This window comes from Vicia villosa, unplaced genomic scaffold, assembly GCF_029867415.1.
Source record: "Vicia villosa cultivar HV-30 ecotype Madison, WI unplaced genomic scaffold, Vvil1.0 ctg.001920F_1_1, whole genome shotgun sequence".
Taxonomy (NCBI): domain Eukaryota; kingdom Viridiplantae; phylum Streptophyta; class Magnoliopsida; order Fabales; family Fabaceae; genus Vicia; species Vicia villosa.
Window position 1 is genome coordinate 399,128 of NW_026705776.1, and position 21,273 is coordinate 420,400.

Below are 21,273 nucleotides of genomic sequence, written 5' to 3' on the forward strand. Positions count from 1 at the left end.
TCAGAATTGGTGAAAGTTAGTGTAATATGCTGTGTGAGAGAAAACGTGAGGGATATTTTGAGAGGGTCCCATACAAATTTCTTCTTGGCTTTCAAATATCTTCAAAAAGGCTTCAAAATGATAATGGGCCCTTAAAACAACATGGATCAACTTGGACCACATCAATTGTCTTTGTTTAAAAATGGATCTCTTCTTTATTTGCACCTATTAGAAAGAAACAATAAAAAAAAACAAGTAATAACAAAAAATACAATAAAATGATTTATTAATTTTAATTAAAACTCAACTTATATCTAAATTGAATTTAAAAATTAAAATTATAAAATCCAAAATAAGAATAACCAAAAATACCATTAATTCTAAAATGATGTTATGAAATGAATGTATATATATATTTTTTAATTTTTCGAATGAGAATGATGCAAATGAATGTATAAGATCACTACATATATTTTTTTTTGAATTTTTTGAGATAAAATAAGAATACTAAGTGTAAATGATGCAGATAAAAAGTTGGGGCAAAATTTAGGGTACAACAGCTGCCCCTATTTAATTATCTTTAGCCAAACAGCTTGAATGACTTAGTCATCAAGATATCAGTGGCAGAAGGTAATTAAATACTTAAAAACCTGAATTTTGCCCCTTGATGCAATGATATGTTATGCTATGAATGCAGGGACTTTTTTTTGTTTTTGTATGATATAACATGAGACAGACTCGAATCTCCGTGGGGAATAAAGCGCCACGAGAGATAAACAATTGACGGAGAAACTTGGTAAAGCAAGTAAGAACTCCGCAGGGGAAAACACAACAGGAATAAGTGATAGACTCGAATGAAAGAAACAGTTGGGGAAAAGATAAGCGTACCCAGGAATAAAACTGGACTTCGCAAGGGAAAGAGACAGTCAACAGAAGCTTTCAGGAGTAAAACATGAAAGGAAATCTGGACAGAAGATCAACAGAGAAATTCAGAATGAAAGATCTCTGAAACCCACATCAAAAATCATTCAAGAGTAAAACGAGAATGAATTTGGAAAGGAAGATACACAACAAAGGCAATCAAGATAAAACATGATCGGACTTCGAGGAGAGAATATATGAGGCATTCAAGATAAATCATGAATGGATAACGTTAAGGGAAATCAAGATAAAACATGATTGGATAACATCCAGTACAATCAAGATAAAACATGATTGAATGGCATCAAAGGTAATCAAGAGTAAAACATGATTGAACTTTGAGAAGAATGTATCAGAGACGTTCAAGATAAAGCATGAACGAAGCAGCATCAAATGACAATCAAGATAAAACATGATTGAAGGGAACCAAGATAAATCATGGTGTAAGAGATCAGGATAAAGCATGATCGGAGGCAATCAAGATAAAACATGATTGAAGGGAAACAAGATAAAGCATGGTTGAAAGCGATCAGGATAAAGCAAGATCGGAGGCAATCAAGATAAAACATGATTGAAGAGAACAAAGATAAACCATGGTGGAAATCTTTCAGGAATGGCACTGAAAGAAGAGAGAGAAATCATAACATCCAGGAATGGAACTGAATGAAGAAAGGATACATCTAGGAACAACACTAGACGGAGAAGACAAACAAGTATCTGTTTTGGATAGGTGCCAAGTAAGTTGGACTCTGATCTCAAGGTAAGATGTTGATAACAACAGGACCTCGGAAAGATGCAAATGAGCATGAATTTTGTTTCAATGCATGATGTTGAATCTTTCTATGCATGACGAATGATAAATGCAATACAATTGTTTGTGACAACTGAGGTAGACTCTTTTGTGAGGCAAGATTGGAACTCTGATTCCTCAATACGGGAACTCTGCCAACTCTGCTTGGGAAGAAGATGCTTAAACACACTCCTATTACATTGGTAACTGTATCAAACTGATGATCCTTTTGGGAAGGACTGATAAACTGCTTGGGGATTGATGAAGAAGATTGCCCCTGATTGACTAATTGTTGCAAGTTAACTGATCATGGCTTCAGTTGAATTGTACTGGGGATGAACTGATCAAGGCTTCAGATCTTCAAATGAATGTTGGGATGGCTTGCCCCAATATAAGTCTTGAAAGGATATTCTGATCAACAAATCTTGACTGAACATCTAAACAACAGGATCTTGAAGTAACGTGCCCCTGATAGGATCACTGATCAAGTTTCTCGACTGTTTGAAATTCCTGAAAGATGAGTGCTTACTTGCAAATAAAATGTTCATTCAAGAATGGTAATTTTAATGCAAAGCTCAAAGCATATTTTTGAAATCAAAATCATTGGAATGATGTTATTGATGTAAAGCAAATGGAATCACTGGTCAAACCATAAAGGCTAAGACATTCAAAGTGAAAGACAAATCAAAGGCATGATATCAAAACAAATGATTGGCAAATCTCATGGGAGTCAGGTTACGCAACCTTGTTGTAGTATGCTTTCAAACAAACCTTGCTTCAATTAGGTCTTTTAAAGGTTGTAACGTGGTCAGGTTCACGGTTTTAGAAACAAAAGATATAAGGCTCAAAATTTGATTGTACCCACCCCATCTTCGTGATGATCTCCAATCCTAAGCTCAGTTAATTCAAACTATGCATTTAGATTCTAAGAGACTTCTGGATTTGCACCTTTGATAATGATGATAGTTCACAAGCAAAGAGAACTTTTGAGATGGCAGTCACTTCATCCTTTTGATAGTCACAACATTTTGTTGTTTGAGAATTTATTGACTTCTCTTTTTTCATCTTTTTCTTTTGATATCCCTAACTTTTGCCTGAACTGTTTATTTTTGAACTTACAGTCAGCGGGATGACCTTGTTTTTGCCTAAGTCATTTTTGGTCTTGACTTAGCAGGCTTTTCTTTGATTCTATTTTTTGATACTTTTTTTTTGAAAGATAGTGACTGCCTTGCTTATTGATTGATGAACCATCATTGGCTTTTGATTGACATATCCAACACTTCTTTGATGTATGCGGAGGAAAGCTTGTGATTGAAACCTTTGTTGAAAGGTGTACTGAATGATTCTCTTAAAATAGAATGCACAACCAAATTAACTGAGAACTACCCTGCCCCAGGTTTAAAATGCGGGTTTTTTCGTACAGAAAGAAACTCCTACTTCGAAGGCTCAAAGGGGTTAACAAGGGATTAACTTCCTTATTTCTCCAGTGTTTGGGAATCGAAACAATGCCTGTACATCATCAACAACGTTCTATTTGAAAGCATACAAGTCAACAACTTGGGTATTTCGTTGTCATCATCCTCCCTCCAATCTTTGCATAAAACACAAGTTTGATAGAGAAAGCAAATGGAAGAAAATTTTGTAAAAGAAGGCATAAACATAGTAGTAGATGTGAATGAATTCAAAATATGCAATGCTCATTTCATTAAAATTAACATTCAGGAATAAACAAGTTTGAAAGCAAACAATACAATAAAGGAAATGCAAACAGTAAAGAAACAAAGGCCTAGTGATTAATCAGCAACAAGGATGGGCTATCCTGTCTGAAACACTTGGCTTTAGGAGACCATCTGGCTTTGACTTGTCTTCAGCCACTTTGATCTGGCAAAGGATTAGTGACAACGTTAGGACCCATATCCCTGAAAGATAGCATCTTTGATCTAACCAACTCTTGCACCAAGGTCTTCAAAGCATAACAATGTTCTAAATCATGGCCAGCACCACCCTGATGAAACTCACAATGAAGATCAGGCCGAAATCCTATTGAGGGAGGGTTTCGAGGAGGAGGCATGGCTCTTGTTGTAATTAACCCTTTCCGGACCAAAGTAGGATACAGTTCAGTGTATGACATAGGAATAGGATCAAAGTGAGTCCTATCACGATTCCGATCTTGTTTCTGCTTTTTGTTACCTTGAGAAGGAACAGACAATGGACGTTGATGCAGAGTCCTACGAAGCACTGATTGAGGAAAGCAAACAGGTGTTTCCTTCTCTACTCCAAAATATGAATCACATGACATAACAGATGGTTGCCCTTGATTTGAAGTAGCAACGGAAAAGGCTAAATGAGTATCCACTTGCTTTGTAATAATCGGAGGAAAGTTGCATTCTCTCTTCAACAAGACTTGCAGGGTTTCCATAATCTGATCCATCTGTATTTTCAACTGGCTAACCTCTGCTCTTAGCAACTCTTGGTCTTGTTGAAGTTCTTCCATACTCTTCAGATACATGTTTCTAGTTCAATGTGTCGAGGAATCAGCTTGACGGTAGATAGACGGCTCTGAAGATGGAGACAGACAAGAATAAGTTTTCTGGACAACCTGGATAAATGCATGAAATATGCAAATGATGCAATGCAAATGCAATGTTGTTTGATTTTCAAAGAATTCAAGTTGTTAATTTGTAAACATCAAAGCATGAAGGACGTAAATCCTAAATTGGATCAAAGCATTGATCAAGTTATCATCAAGATCAATCATCCATTTTGGTGGATTAGGGTTTTCACCCCATCAACACCCAAGATCCATTGAGTTTGATGAAACTTATGATGTTTACAAAGAAAGACCTATGAGTTCCTTAGAAATCAAACGAATGCATGGTTTATGTATCCATCATAATCAAGGTCTCACAGGGTCACACAAACAAGGTTCAAAGTCACGAGCATGGAGTCAAGATTAAGAACAACCCACAAAGGAATGTACTAGGGAATTTTGTACCTGCCAAACGGGTTCTACAAAGGTTCCCAGAGTTTTCAATCTTCTATCGGATACTACCAGCACACACAATTGCTCATGGGCACCAATAATATTCCTAAAAAGACCTCGTCTGAGCGTACCATCGCATGACAACAAGAACAAATTGGTACTTGAACTTGTTTCTGCGCTACATCCTAAAAAAGGCTTAGATGGGTTAAAAGGGTTCTAGGTCATTCAGCTTCTACGGACACTCACTATTGAAAATAATAGCGTTCTTACGATAGCTCGTAACAACATCTACTACCTTCCATGAGGCCTCCACTGATTGGGGTTCCACCATATGATGCTCATGTTAAGGATCGCTCCTGACATGCAACTATTGGTCTTACCACCTCCTATCTCAAGTTACTCACAAAAGTCCGGGTTAGAACTTTATCTCATATCACAAGGTATCACCCAAGTAACCACATAAACAGATAAGAATATATACAAAATAAGATATATACAAAAAGAAAAAGCAAACAATAAGCAATAACATAAACACACAGATAAACAAAATAGGCTAAACCCACTTAAGAAAGTCCCCAGCAGAGTCGCCACTTTTCTGTAGCGGCAAAAATTTTGAGTTTAAGTCATTGGTTAACTTAATTCGTTAAAAAGCAAGAGTCGCCACCGAACTTTTTTGATTCCAAAAGAGGAAAGGGAAAAAACTCGAAAAAAACCACAAAAGAAATCTGGATACGGGGGTTGGTTATGTAAGGGGAAGGTGTTAGCACCCCTCACATCTGTGGTACTCCACAGGAACCTTTTGAAAATCTGTGTTTGAAAGTTAAAGCGGTTTTGTTTGCTAAAAAGAGAGAAAAGAGAAAAGAAAAGGTTATTTACAAAAGAAAAAGATTATTTACAAAAGTTTGCTCGGCAAGATGTAAAATCTTGTGCCTACATACCTCCTCAGTGCAATGGAGAAGTCAGAGCATTTGTAGTTCTGCTCAAAAGTTTTGAAAAAAAGGTTTTATTGAAAACAGTTTTAAAAGAAAAAGAGTGCAAGTGCACAAAAGAGTTTAAAGAAGATCACATGACAAAAGTCAAGGTTTTATTAAGAAAAGAGTTTTGAAAAACAGGTCGATGGCGATGCGCGAGGCACTCGACTTACAAAGAGTTGGTTGGGAGCTTGGTATATGGACCAAGTAATGCGGGGGTGAAGATTTATTAAAAGAGAAAAATGGAAGAAGTAAATGAAAACAAACAAGCTCATACAGGTAAAATCCATACAAGCATAAGGGTTCAAACATAAAGGAATGAACATGAAAGAGGTAAAATAAGAGTGTACGTGCAAGTGTGCATGTGTAAGTACGGTTGATGGCGATGCGTGAAGTGCAATCGACTTATGGTAGAAAACGGCTAAGGTCCTAATTTTATTTTGAAAAAAACGGTTAAAGCATGCAAGCAATAATAAAATAAAGCGGTAAAGGAAAGCGGTAAAATTATTACAAGGCTTCGGGGATGGGGATTACACACTTAACGAATGGGGATGAAACTTAACGGAAATTATTACAACCCAATCGAAAATTAAAACTAAATAAAAGGATAATATATACAAAAATAAAAATGAATTATAAATGTCCACAATAAAGTTCAATGCCTCAATGATAGTAGTACCTCACAAAAGTCAAGAAAATATTAGCAACGGATATATATAATGATGCATGAGAAATGATAAAGAAAATATTAACAATTAATTAAGAGAATAACAAAAGAGAAAATATAGAAATAAGCATATTAAATCTAAAGGAAATTAAAATTAAACAACATATTTTTGGTGTTTTTAATATGGAAAATAAAATCTAATTAATCTAATATATTAACATATTTTTTGTATTTTTGGAATTATAAGAAATTAAACATTATTAAAGAAGATAAATCAAATATCAAATAAAACTAAATTAAAAGACAATAATAAATGGGCTAAAATGTAAACATGGGGTGTGAAAAGGAAAGTCTCGCTGGGCTTGAGGCAATTGGCCCACAATCGAAATATATCAACCCCGGGGGGGTAACGTGCTGAAAAGGGGGTGATGTGAGCAAATAGATTCAGCTGGGCTCAAACTGATTGGCCCAAAGAAAATGAATTAAACTGTAAACCCTAAAAACTAAAAACTAAACCGCACACGCCTAATCTCCTCTCTTTCCCAACCTCACGTCTCTCGTCATCCTCTGTTCTTCTCTCACCCTCGGTCAAACTCTCTCATCTCAACAATTCTGTTTTTCTCTATCAACTTATTCAGTTATTATGATCCAAACACAAACTCTATTCATCTCTCAAACATTCATCGATCGATTAATCTCTGTATTTAACTCTCACTCGGTTCAGCAAATCTCAAACGACCTATCTCGCAAAACTCTCACAAATCACTCGATTCAAGTTAAACAACAACAACAAAATCCAATTCACAAATCAGTGAAACAAATTCAACAGAATATACACAAAGTTTAAGCCAAGTAGCAACATACAAAATCATGCATTCAGAATAGCAACAAACAACAGCATATTAGCTTCAACGGAATCGTAAGCGAGAAAACGAATTACTTACGGAAACGGAGACGTCGTAGGGAACGGTGAAAGCGGTGTTGTTGATTGATGTGCTACCGAGTCCGATACTGAGTCGTTGGAGATGTCGAGTTGCTGTGGTTCAGCAAGATGCGTTGAGGGAAATGAGTTGAAGTCGAAGTTGCGGTGTGAAGCGATGATGATTCGCGTGTGAATCCTGAAGGTCGTGCGATGTTGTGAAACGTTCCAGCTGTTGTCGCGTTTGAAAGTGCAGGTGATGATGGATATGAAGGTTTTGAGTGGTAGAAGGTTGCAGATAGATGGTTTCGGATCTGCGTGGATGGATGAAGCAGGGTTACAGTTGGAAGGTGGAATTTGCAGGTTTATGTTTATTGATGAAGGGTTTGAAGGTGATATGTTGAAAGTAGCAGGTTCGTGAGGTTTAGTGAAGGTTTGGTGAATATTTGGAGTAAAGGTTTTGGGTCTGTTTCATAAAATTTCCAGAAGGATGAAGGTGAATTTTGTGGAGGAGAATTTTCTGTGTATTTTGGCAGAGTAACATTAACTTTTTCTCCTCCTTTGCTTGTGAATGAGGTCCTTCTTATATAGGAAATGGAGAGTGAGGGTAAAAAGGAGAATTGAGTGAAGATAGGGAATCAAATTCTGTTATGGAGTGGAGAGGATAGGCTGATTTTGCGGAGAGGAAGGAAAACGCGTGAGGAAAAAATATGAAAGCTGGCTGAAAATTTTGTCTGTAGTGAGTTTCTAGATGAGTTCCTTTTGAGATTTTTTTCAGAATTGGTGAAAGTTAGTGTAATATGCTGTGTGAGAGAAAACGTGAGGGATATTTTGAGAGGGTCCCATACAAATTTCTTCTTGGCTTTCAAATATCTTCAAAAAGGCTTCAAAATGATAATGGGCCCTTAAAACAACATGGATCAACTTGGACCACATCAATTGTCTTTGTTTAAAAATGGATCTCTTCTTTATTTGCACCTATTAGAAAGAAACAATAAAAAAAAACAAGTAATAACAAAAAATACAATAAAATGATTTATTAATTTTAATTAAAACTCAACTTATATCTAAATTGAATTTAAAAATTAAAATTATAAAATCCAAAATAAGAATAACCAAAAATACCATTAATTCTAAAATGATGTTATGAAATGAATGTATATATATATTTTTTAATTTTTCGAATGAGAATGATGCAAATGAATGTATAAGATCACTACATATATTTTTTTTTGAATTTTTTGAGATAAAATAAGAATACTAAGTGTAAATGATGCAGATAAAAAGTTGGGGCAAAATTTAGGGTACAACACACACCCCCTCTGGCCCAAATACTTAGTTTTTTTTATTAACTATTTCTTTTAAGTTTTCTTTAGAAAATAGTTTTACATAAAACTTAGTATTTTTAATTTAATATAGGATTTAGTTTTATTTTCTAATCCTTATTAAAAATGACAAAAATATGTTTTTAATATTTTCATATGTTCATAAGTATGTTTTTTTAATTCTTATTAAAACAACAAAAATATATTAGATGCATATTTAAGTTTGTGTTTCTAATTATTTTATCTCTTTTCATGAAAAAACCACAAAAAATATCTTCTTTTAGAATTAATTTGAATTTGATATTTTCATATTATTTTGTGTAGTTAATCATTTAAATTTCTAATTGGTTACTGTTGCACATTTTACTTGAATTTTCTAACTTCATCCGAGACTTCGAGATTATTTCTCTGTTGTCTTTTGGATCTGTCTGTTTTGTTTGGTCTTCCATTTGCTGTAGAATTCCATAAACAATTACTGGATGATCATGGAATGCTGAAAACTGTGAGCTTATTCGACAATCTTTTCTGCTGGTAAGGATGCTTAATATCTGTTGAGATCCTAATTTATTCCAAGCACATTACTTGAGGATCACGGTAACACCTCAAACTCAGAAATCCAATTTTCTCATTCTTCGAGGTAAGCCTAAAACTCAATCAACTGTTTTCACAACAGTAATCAATTCACTTTCAAATCATCCATTGTTTTTCAAAACAGTGGGGCCTCTCGAATATTAGAGAGTGTAAGTCCCATTTCATTTCTTTTCTTACCGTTTTCAAAACATTTTTTTTAAAAAACAATAAAACTTCTTCAAAATAAACAATTTTCAAACAATTTTCAAATCATTTTCAAAGCAACAAAACTCCAAAGAAACAAAACTTTTCAATATACCATGGGCCTCCATGTAGGTATAAGCCCCAAGCCCTTTTGTACATACCCACTCCAGTACATGAAATTAGGTATTTCATTGTACGCCTTTTTGTACATACACCTTTTGTACATATCTCAATCTGTTTTTTAACTTTGAATAACAAACCAAAAATGAAGGTTTCTTTAAATCTTCCCAAAAATACCATGGGCCTCCATGTAGGTATAAGTCCCAAGCCCCTTTGTAAATACCTGTTTGTATAGCTTTGAATAAACTCAAGTGGACCTCTCCCCGAGTATGAGTCCCGAGCCCTGTGTATACAAATGGATCATGCTTACAGGTATATTTCCTTCATAAACTCCATTATATACACACACTTTGTAACTGTTCATATTTGTTCATGTACTTGTGCATATTTGTTCGTACTTGTTCATATGTGTGTTTGTGTTATATATACTTGTTCAACTTAGTACAACACTAGGTTCCCCATAGCCTCCTATTGGGCTTTGTGCAAAGAATCTCCACTAGTTTAGGTTAGGACATAGAGTATGGTTTCCCGGTGAAATCGCTCTAAGAGCTCAAACCAACTATACCATGCCTCCCCTTGGGCTTTGTACAAACGAGTGACCCTCCCATAGCCTCCTCTTGGGCTTACAATGCAAGGACCCTGGATTGTCCCTCCCATAGCCTCCTCTTGGGCTTACAATGCAAGGACCCTCGGATAGCCTCCTCTTGGGCTTCGTACAAGGACCCACGGGCTTCTTATAAGCATCCCCCAATATCCAAAACCAAATACCCTAGGAGATTAGACATTTTTCATCTCTATGCTAGGAGTATCTCTTATATATCATCACAAACAATCAATCAATCAAACTTTTTTGCCACAAGTCTGGCTAATCAATCAAACTTTTTGCCACAAGTCTGGCTAATCAAATCAAACTGTTTTACCACCGTACTGGATGATTAATCAAAGTTTTTGTCACAAGGCTGACTTCATTGAAACTTTTGCCACGAGGCTGGCTGATTAATCAAAACTTTTTGTCACAAGGCTGACTTCATTGAAAGTTTTTGCCACAAGGCTGGTTAAACAAACAAAATCAAACAGATGTATGTGATGATATAGATTAGATACATCTAGCATTTAGATGACATTTGTCTATTTTCCTTTGCTTCCACTAGCATAAGTGGGAACTACGATTGCTCTGACTTTCTCAACATCCCTTTGAGAATACGTAGGCACAAGGTCGATCCTTGGCGAGCAAAACAAAACAAAAAAAACCATTCAAACCTTAGCACCCGTAGACCCCGAGCTACAGATGCTCTGATTCCCTCTAAGGGATATGTATGCAGAGGATCGCGATGATCTTTGCGAGCATAATCAAACAGACACCTTAGGTCCCACCTATTTCACAACAGAACCTCCACCGTAACATAGAATGAAAAACAATAAAGAACCCTGTAGAGTACTACAGATACGTTGGGTGCTAATACCTTCCCTTCGTATAACCAACCCTCTTACCCAAGATCTCCCCCCACTTTTAGGTTATTGCAGCTTTTTTCCTTTTCCTCCTTTGGAAATAATAAAAAGTTTGGTCGAAATAAAAGAAAAATCATTTTTATGAGCACTCGAGCCCAAAGAAGGCATCAGGTGTCTCATCCCACAAAAAAGAGGAACAAAACGGTTTTCGCCCGCGACAGTACCAAATACCACGTACTGGTGTTTTGGCGTATGAGAGCGTATGAGGATGCTCATACGCGTATGGGAATTTGGAAAGAGGAAAATTATTCTGGTGATACGCGTATGGCTATACTGATACGCGTATGAGGTTGCTTGTAGGCAAAATCTGATTCTGTTGAGATGCGTATGATACGCGTATGAGGCAAGGGGATACGCGTATGGACGCGTATGGACCCTATGATACGCGTATGGCTTCCAGTATGTGAAATTTCTGTTTTGTGATTTTCTGAAAAGTTCGATGATGTGTAACTTTCAATTTGTAGGCCTGTTTTGTATACTAATTGGTACTGTGTAAACCTTGTGATGTGATTTCTGTGGTTTACTGATGTTTTAATTGTATTTGAATGATGTGAATATATATATATGAACATGCTTGATGACGATGATGATGAGGATGAAATGAGTATAGATGATGCTACTCATAGTATGATGATGAAGTATGTTATATATATGTTGCATGCATTCATAAAACATGGGCTGAGTCCTATATGATGAGAGGATTCAGCGAGGGGCAGAATTCCCATTGTGTGGAATTTGTGCTGGCAGGGCCGTATCTGGATGATGATAGATCGGTCGGTGGATGATTTCCACTGGTGATGATTGGTACCACATGCATAGTGTCAGTTTCATACATGTGCATGATTTGTTTATAGCATGATGATATATGTTACATGTTGACCGTGTGTTTATCTGTGGATGTATGAACGATGATTTGTCTGAATATGAAACAATTGGGTGAATGATATAACTATGATATGTTATTATTTATGATGCAATAACATTGGTTAACTGTGATGAGACTCACCCTTACTTGTTGTCATTTTCAGATTGAGGATAACGGCGCGACTTGGTGAGGATTAGCTCATAAGTCGGTTTTTAGTTATAGTGTCGGTGTCATGCTCTGATAGATGTAACACTGGGAACACGTTTGTTTTGAGTTGATTATAACTCTAATTGGTTTTGTTGGTTGAGTCGGATACATTAATGATGAATGTTGACTATGTGTTTTGATTCCGCTGTGTAAAACATGATTTTATTTAATGAGTTATAATTTCAGTTGTTTCAGTGAATGCATGATATGTACCGACGTATGTTTTCTTCACTTTATCAAATTGTGATGCCTCTCTACATGTTACTCTGATTTAAAAACGATGCTATTTGCCGCGGGTTATTAGAGGGGTGTTACATTGAGCCTTTATCCTTTGTTTCTTAAAATCGTGAACCAAGCCACGTTACAACCCTTTAAAGTCCTAATTGAAGCATGGTTAGTTCGAAAGTATACTGTCACCAAAAAGGTATCCCGACTCCTTAAGGTTTACTACAAATGTTAAGTTGATATCCTGTTTTTATAAACATCACATTGTTAAAAATAGTATGTTTTTACAAATATCGCGCTTTTACATCTTTTGTTTTAATGTTTTCCAAAGACTCAAGACAGACGTATGCATTGCATCTCATGAATTCATTATTAAACATATTTTGCTACATAATTTCAAATGTTAGCATCAGAAAGAACTTGCACAGGGTACAACTAATGATTGAAAGTCATCCCGATAGACAAGATTACTCCGAGAAGCAACGTCTCTTATGTATACAAGGGGCACAACACGTTTTCCTGATCAATCTGGGGGCAATCAGGTCAAACTTCAAAAATCTCTCAGAAGCATCAACAATCAGGGGCATTATACTAAGCACTAGGGGCATGTCGCCCATAGTGCACACCTCATAAAGTCCTCGCGAGGCGGACCCTTCTAAAGTTCTTTCTAGCAGGGGCAAATTTATGCAAGTCCAGTCAGACATCTTGATCAATACTCAGTGGTGTGGCCTGATCAATCAAATCCAGGAATGGCAGTTACTATAATACTGGGGGAAACTTTCAAGACACCCATGTCTCCCACAGATCCGGGTCCACAAGATCATATCCCCACAGAGTAATCATTAAATGCTCCCGTCCCGACAAAGACATGGCTCCCCAACAGAGTTTACATCTTCAACACTACTGGTTCTCCAACACTTTATGGGTTACTAATACTTTTGTCCCCAATCAGGGTCCATCAAGTTACTGATCATCCCCAAGCAAGAATCATAAATTCCCAGCTGAGCATCTTCAAATAAGATCAGACATCAAAATCACAAAGGCATAGAGATTTATTTTCTCAATGAAGACAACATAAATCACATATCATATGTCATAAACATATTCATACATTGCATACATTACCTCGTAATGAATTCATCCATAACATACAAAGTTTCTCATTTATTTTGAGGGACTCATTACATAATACATGCATCATGACATTGCATAACTATACCTATTGCAGGATACAGGTACTGACAAATAAACGAAATCTCCAACTTTCCAAGATCTAATTCAGCTACTACGAATGGTACTGACACGGTCAACGCTCGAAGATCTAATTCATTTACCACGAACGGTAATGACACGATCATTTTCAAAGATCTAATTCAGTTACTACGAACGGTACTGACACGGTCAACTCTCAGAGATCTAATTCTATCAACACGAACGGTGTAGACACGATCAATGACCTTCTCAGTCTAATTCAGTTACTACGAACAGTGCTGACACGACAAGAGAATCTAATTCTATCATCACGAATGGTGTAGACACGACTATCTCTCCAAGATCTAATTCGGTTACTACGAACGGTGCTGACACGATCGACCTTTAAAGAATCTAATTCTATCATCACGAACGGTGTAGACACGATCATCTTTCCAGGATCTAATTCAGGTATTACGAACGGTACTGACACGATCAACTTTCAGATATCTAATTCCATCATCACGAACGGTGTGGACACGATCAACTGTTTTCTAAAGTCTAATTCAGTTACTACGAACGGTACTGACACGACAAAAAGATCTAATTCTATCATCACGAACGGTGTAGACACGATCATCTTCCAAAGTCTAATTCAGTTACTACGAACGGTGCTGACACGACCAACTCTCCAAAAATATAATTCATCTACTATACGATCAACATTCAAATAACTACTTCTCAAACACTTCAGTCTCGACATCTAGATGGCATCTTTAAGCCCATCTCCAACAAATATTCCTCAATACAAATTTTTTTTCAGCCTAACGCACGACATTCCAGACATCTACGGATGCAATTTGGATTAGTCTAACGCATGACTCATCCATCAACCTGACGGACGGTTTTCCAGACATCTACGGATGCAATTTGGATTAGTCTAACGCACGACTCATCCATCAACCTGACGCACGGTTTTCCAGACATCTGAGGATGCAATTGAGAATAGTCTAACGCACGGTTTATTCTTCGACCTAACGCACGGTTTTCCCGACATTTGAGGATGCAATTGAGAATAGTCTAACGCACGATTTATTCTTCGACCTAACACACGGTTTTCCAGACATCTGAGGATGCAAGCTAGACCTAGTCTAACGTACGACTCAACCTAAGTCTAAGGCTCATAAACAGTCTAACGTACGACACATTCTAACTCTCAAGTATATCAAGTCGGATGGCATCTTCAAGCCCATCTCCATCATACATCTTCTCGAAACACCTGGATGGAATCTTTAAGCCCATCTCCGACAAAAGTCCCTACTTCAGCTAGGGCAAATTTCTTGGTATTCTAGTGTTCAATAGTCTTCCACCTTCAGATACCGACTGGCATACAAACCACTCTACATCTTCAGGTTCAAGATAATTGAACAGGGGCAGCTGTCATGCCCCAAAATTCGCCCATACAATTTCTCTTATACCAATTCAAATCAATACATAAAGCTCCAGAACACACTCTCCTATGCAAGGCTCTGAAACTAGGGTTTGGCTTATTCAAAGGAGAATCAAATGAATCAATGGCTCAAAGGCATCTCATATGGCTCAATATATCTCACATCACCTCCATGACAAATATCAAGTCTTATCTCAAAAGATTGGTCACTCAATCGTTCAAAAAGTCAACAGTCGACTAGGTTAACCTAAAAGTCAACTGTGGTCAAAGTAAAGTCAAAACTCCTGATTTTTTTGTCAAGATCCTCATATTGAAGTATCATTCACCCTTTGATCAAGAATTGATCATGGTTCATCAAGGAGAGATTAAAAATCAACAAATCAAAAAGTTTCTAAATTAGGGTTTTGTATAGGAAAAGTCAACTGAACTTTGACCAATCCTAACTCTCACATGGAACATCAGAAATTTCCCATCCAAAGCTCATTTTGAAGGAAATTTGATTCTCTACAAAATTGTCTCTCACATGCCAAGTCCAAAAATGCTTCATTTGAGAGATATAGACCAAAACATTATAGGTCCTTTTCAAAAGTCAACCAAAAGACACTTTTTTCAAAAGGACACACAAGGAGTATGGAAAATAATTTTGATATGAGACCAAAGACACTGGTTAGAGGACTCTTTAAGGTTTCCAAAAAGTCTTAGAACACTTCCATACCTCAAAAATTGAAAGAGATATGCCTTGTCAAAGTTGGGCTATTTTGGAGGGAAAAATGCGAAGGAATTTGAATATTTTTGCAAATGGGCCCAAGTTATTTTGATTCAATCTTGATCCTCAAGCATCCAAGAGCCCAAGAGCCCCTTGCCACGAAAATATATTACTTGGTTGATTTATTTTGATTTTTTATTTTAATTAAAAAGGAATTAAAATCATATAAGTCATGGAAAATCAAATATTCAATCAAAGGACCAATACCAATCAAATCCAATCTACATTTATATCAAATTATCCCTATAATTTCGCGCATAGGGGAATTGAGAGAGATTGAGTCAATTTTGGGACAAGTTTAGAAAGTTCCATAAATCAAATTTCTCAAGATTCAATCTCATGATTTAGTTAAAATTTGATCCAAGTTTTGACCTAATCTCAATCTCCTATAAGTACATGAGTAATCCAGATCATAAGGGTTCGGAATTTCTGCCTTCAAGACCCCTAAACCGAGTTCCAAAAGTCAAGGAAAATCTCAAGTTCAAATTCGAGTTATAAACCAATTCAAGGTGTTTCATTGCTTCCAACACGCACCCTGAAGGTCCCTGAAGCAATTGGGATCATCACACGCAATCAACACCTCCCGAATTGCCTCCGTTTAAGCAAGGTAAGTCGCCACTTTTCTTGAATTTGATTGTGCCTGTTCATACATCATTCTTGAAAATTGATTGCATATTATTGATCACCATGGTATTTGGAACATTTCTGGATCATCCTTATGTTGTTTGCGTGAATATACAGTGATTTGCCATTGTTAGGTTACTAGGGTTTGCTTTAGGGATTTTCAATACAGGTAATCTTTGACCAAATTAAGGCCATAGATGAACTCGCAAGGTCCAAACGAATTGAATGGTGGCCTCGCGAAATATTTTTTCTTTCGTTTGCTTGTATTCGTGTAAGGCAGGTTTTAGCTATGGAGGACGCCGTAGGTAAAAGCTTTGTCCAGACCTAAAACGACGGCCAGAGGTAGGGGATGACTGCGTGTCAGTCTCCCATTGGTTGACCCTGGCGCGCGTTTTGAATTGAAAATTGGAAGATCCTGTGCTTTAAGATGTACGTGTTATCGTATGCTCTATTCATTCCAGCCCTATGATCATCCTCCATCCAGATCTCACGTACCAAAGCACGCAGGTGCACCATGGTCCATACGCGCGCGCCTCACAGGATAAAAAGATAAGTTTTTTATAATTTTTTATTTTTTATTACACAACTCCTTTTATTTTTATTTTTTAGCATGTATATATTTGTTTTAATTATTTTCTTTTCCTAATTATGATAAACTATTACATATATATTATTTCCTAAAATCTTTTTATATAATTAATAATTTATTTATTTTATTTATTAAATTCACATATACTTATTATCTATCTTTTTTTCTAATTAATATTAATTATTACATTATATCTATTTATTTGTATATCATATTTATTTCATTTAAAACATTTTAATTGTATATTTATTTATTTCCTTTTATTTAATTACTTATATATATTCAAAATCTCATATTTATGTTATTTTAACTCCAAAAAATTCATAAAAATTATTTGTATACTCGATTTAATTGTCTCATCCCGATGTAATTAATTAGGTCGCGAGACCAATAATTAATTAAATCATTCGTAGTTTCTTATTCAATTCGTACCCTGATCAGGGTTTACGAAGATCATTCCATACACTGAATATTTCTTATCTTCTGTGCCTTTTCAGGGTTGGCTTTTCAGGTGCCTTCCGACTACGCGCCTCGCCTTATACGATGCTAAGTCCCGACTTTACCATTCTTTATTATTTTATCATTTAAATATTTATTTTCCTTATAGGGTTAAAAACCTCGAAAGTCAATGGACTATTTTACACTCACGTGCCTTGCCTTTTTGCCTTTTCAGGGTTAATCTCGAAGCTACCTCCGACCGCCCACCATGTCAGATCAAATTCAAAACGCAAAGCTAAGTGCCTTTGTATTTATTTTTTCTTAATTTCTTTATCTTTTATTTTTTAGGGTTGATTTCGTTTGCCTCCGAACCATAATGCACTCACCCTCTTTTGTTTACTCTTCCTTTTCCAATCTTCAGGGTTTGTCAATTGCCAAAGCTACGAGTGTCGGTAACTCTAAACCCTAAACTATTATATCTTCTGTTTTTAATTGTTTTAATTATAACCCGCTGGTTTCAATTCCCCTCTCCTCCGCTGGTTACAATTCCCCTTCCCCTATTATTATTGTTAATATTGATATTATGGTTAGTAATTGTAGGGAGTGCAAGATTGTAATTAACTTAGAATCACTAATTTACAAGATAAAATAACCGAGTATGATCACGTGATTGGTGCACACACGCACGCTTTTGGGTAAACCTCTCTGTTGCCTGTTGCCTTGTTGCCTTGTGTTGTTTTGCAGAATAGCCAGTCCCTCGAATACGAGGATACCTTAGCCAGTTGCCTCAATTAAGATCATGGTCCCTGATCGGCCACCAATTTGTACTGTGTTTTCATCAATCTCTGGGCACAAATCTCATTAATTCGGTAACATAATTGTCTGTTCTTTATAGTTTTTATTCGTTTTTTGAAAGTCTAGTTTAAGTTGTGTGTTTTGTTTTGATGCTATAATTTCATGGTTTTTAAGATGCTTTGATGCTTGTCTCGGTAGTGATTATGTTTCAGGTCTACGTGTTAAAGTTCACAAGAAGAATGCAGAGCCAAAGTAGCTGGAATCGAAGCAAGAATGAAGACTCGGTGCATCCAGAGGTCTGACACGGGTACCCGTGTCACGGGACACGGCCCGTGTCAGGAAGCAGGAAGGAAAAGAAGAGAAGGCAAATCAGTGGCCTGACACGGCCGCCCGTGTCACGGGACACGGCCCGTGTCAGGAAGTCTGGGAGGAAGAAAATCCAACACTTTGGACAGGGGGCCAACACGGGCGCCCGTGTCACAGGACACGACCCGTGTTGGCAGGCGCGAGAACTTTTCTTGTTTTCTATTGTTAAAAGACCCCAACCTCATTAAGGGTAGTTCGGACTTTTCACTGGTTCAGAACTTGAATCTGCAATACATAGACCTAATTCTGAGTAGGAGAGGGCATCTTGGATCATTGAGCATTGAGAATTACAGAGAAAGAGCAATCAAGGGTTTTGGAAGAGATCTTCAAGAGCACTCGCGATTGGAGATCATATCGACCGATAATTTCTTGTAATGACTTCATTTTCTCTTTTTGTTTTCTTAATTACTATGAGTAGCTAAACATCTTTATGGTAGGGGGATGTCCCTGAATTGCTAGTATGTAATGAATCGAATTACCGTTATTTTATGATTTTGAAGTTTTATGAGTTAAGTTTATATTCAAAGTGTCTAATGCTTTTATCTATTGGAAAATAGATTCTTGATTTACGGTTAACGTTAGGTCGGACAAACCACGTTAATGCTTTTTGAATTATAACACTATTAGTGGATCGCTTAGGAATAAGGGTTTAACTATTGTGATCATCCATTCTTGATTACATGAACATGGTTCGTGGTACAAAGTTAGGTTGTTAAGGAATTAAAACATAATTTATGTACCATATGATTTTCCGCTAAGGAATTAGGGAAAATAACTATTAAGAATTGTTACTTACTCATACAAACGAATCTTTCATGAAATAGCGGTCATACGAATTACAAGGCGGTTCATACATCTACCCTAGCATGTTTTCTCTTATTTTATTACAAAATCTCGTTTTTAAATATTGCTTATTTCAACTTAGTTTAATCTTTAACAAACCAATCAAATCAACCCCATGTGCTTTTTGTTCAATTGAATTACTGTCCAAACTTATATTGCCACAGCAGTCCTTGTGATCGATACTTGGATAATTTCCACTTTAATAACTACATCGGTAGAAAATAGTACACTTGCTATTTTTCCGATCAAGTTTTTGGCGCCGTTGCCGGGGACTGCCAAATTATAAGTTTAAGAATAGTTCAATTGAATTTTTGTTGCTTTGCAACTAAAATTATTTTTCTGTTATTTCATTTGCTTATAACTAACAATCATCTAATCTTTGTATGCGAGGTAAGGCCTCAGCAGAATTTATTTTTGACGCAGAGCCAGAACGATCATTGCGAGCGAGACTTCGAAAAGCAAAGCAAGAACGACTGGAAGCGTTGGTAGAAAATCTAGAAGATTCTGAATATGATAACGAGGAAATCCTCTCCATTCATTCCGAGCATTCAGATTCGGAGGCAGAAACGATGGCTGACCCTGTAGAAAGGTTGTTGGGTGATTATGGTGGAGCAAATGCACCAGCTGGCCGAATGACGATTGTGAATCAACCGGTGGATGTGGCTCACTTTCAGCTACATCCAGCAACGATTAGACAGCTGGAGAAGAAACCCTTTTCGGGAAGAATAAATGAAGATGCTAACAAGCATTTACAAAGGTTTCTTACCATGACAACTTCTCTGAAGATAGAAGGACACTCTGAAGAAGCAAAGAAGTTGGTTATGTTTCCGTTCACATTAGCGGATGACGCTGAAGAATGGTTCTACTCATTACCTGCTGGGAGTATTACCACATGGCAACAAATGGAGTCAACCTTCCTGAATGAGTATTTTCCGGGTGCTGTTTATATTCGTAAGAGATATGATATTGTTAACTTTAAACAGAAGGAAGGAGAATCACTCGGGGATGCGTATAAGAGATTCAAGAGGTTATTGGTGGCATGTCCAACTCACAACATGGACGTCACTGAACAAATGCAGAATTTTCTTAATGGTCTTAAAATGAAGACTAAGCAATTGATTGACACAACAGCTGGTGGCTCATCCAACTTTGCAACAGCCACCGGTGTTAAAAAAATCATAGAAGCTATTGCGGCAAATGAACACTTGGAGTTATATGACCGTAGTGTTAGCCAACCTGAAGGATTAGTGGATATGAAATTGTCAACTCAAGTTGTGAAAATTGAAGATCAGGTAGCTGCGGAGGTTGAGCGGAGATTGAAACAGATGGGTCTTGAAAAACAAACAGTAGCACAAGTTCAACCGGCTCAAGCAAGTCAACCGGTAGGGTGTGAAATATGTGGAGGACCTCATTTTACTGTTCAGTGTGTTGCTACAGCTCAGCAAGTAGAGGAAATAAACTTCTTGAAACAAAACAACCCCTACTCAAATACTTACAACCCGGGGTGGAAAAATCATCCGAATTTTTCATGGAAGGATCAATCAGGGAGTGCTCCTAAACAAGGGATTCCTCCATATCAAGGTCAACAGTCACAACAACAGTATAGACCTCCTCAACAACATTATCAACAACCTCAGCAACAAGCTCCCAAGAAAGCGGATTGGGAGATTGCCATCGAAAAAATGGCAGCTCAAAGCTCTCAGTTTCAGGAAGAAACGAGGAGTAATTTCCGGAATACGGGTTCTTCCATTAAAAATCTGGAAATTCAGATGAGTCAAATAGCACAGCAACTAGCAAACACTCAACAGCCGGGCGCTTTGCCAAGTGCCACAGTTACCAATCCTAAAGATCATAATAATGTAAGTGCTATTGTTACTAGGAGCGGTAAAGGGAAAGGTGTAGTTGAAAATAATGAAGAGAAAGAAGACCCATTGTTGGAGGTAGACTTAGAGATAA

At 36.8% G+C, this 21,273-nt stretch overlaps 1 protein-coding gene across 2 annotated transcripts; it reads right to left on the bottom strand.

Moving 5' to 3' along the window:
- Positions 1-3,263: 3,263 nt before the first annotated feature.
- Positions 3,264-7,916, bottom strand: LOC131637131 (uncharacterized). Of its 2 annotated transcripts, none has more exons than XM_058907721.1 (2): positions 7,256-7,916; positions 3,264-4,249 (listed from the first exon to the last, which is right to left on the bottom strand). In XM_058907721.1, exon 2 carries the CDS (start codon positions 4,197-4,199, stop codon positions 3,558-3,560), a length of 642 nt encoding a protein of 213 aa, XP_058763704.1. In that variant the 5' UTR covers positions 4,200-4,249; positions 7,256-7,916; the 3' UTR covers positions 3,264-3,557. The 2 variants fall into 2 exon arrangements, with proteins under 2 accessions (XP_058763704.1, XP_058763703.1); XM_058907720.1 differs by lacking the exon at positions 7,256-7,916 and adding an exon at positions 4,686-6,394.
- Between the last annotated feature and the right edge of the window lie 13,357 nt (positions 7,917-21,273).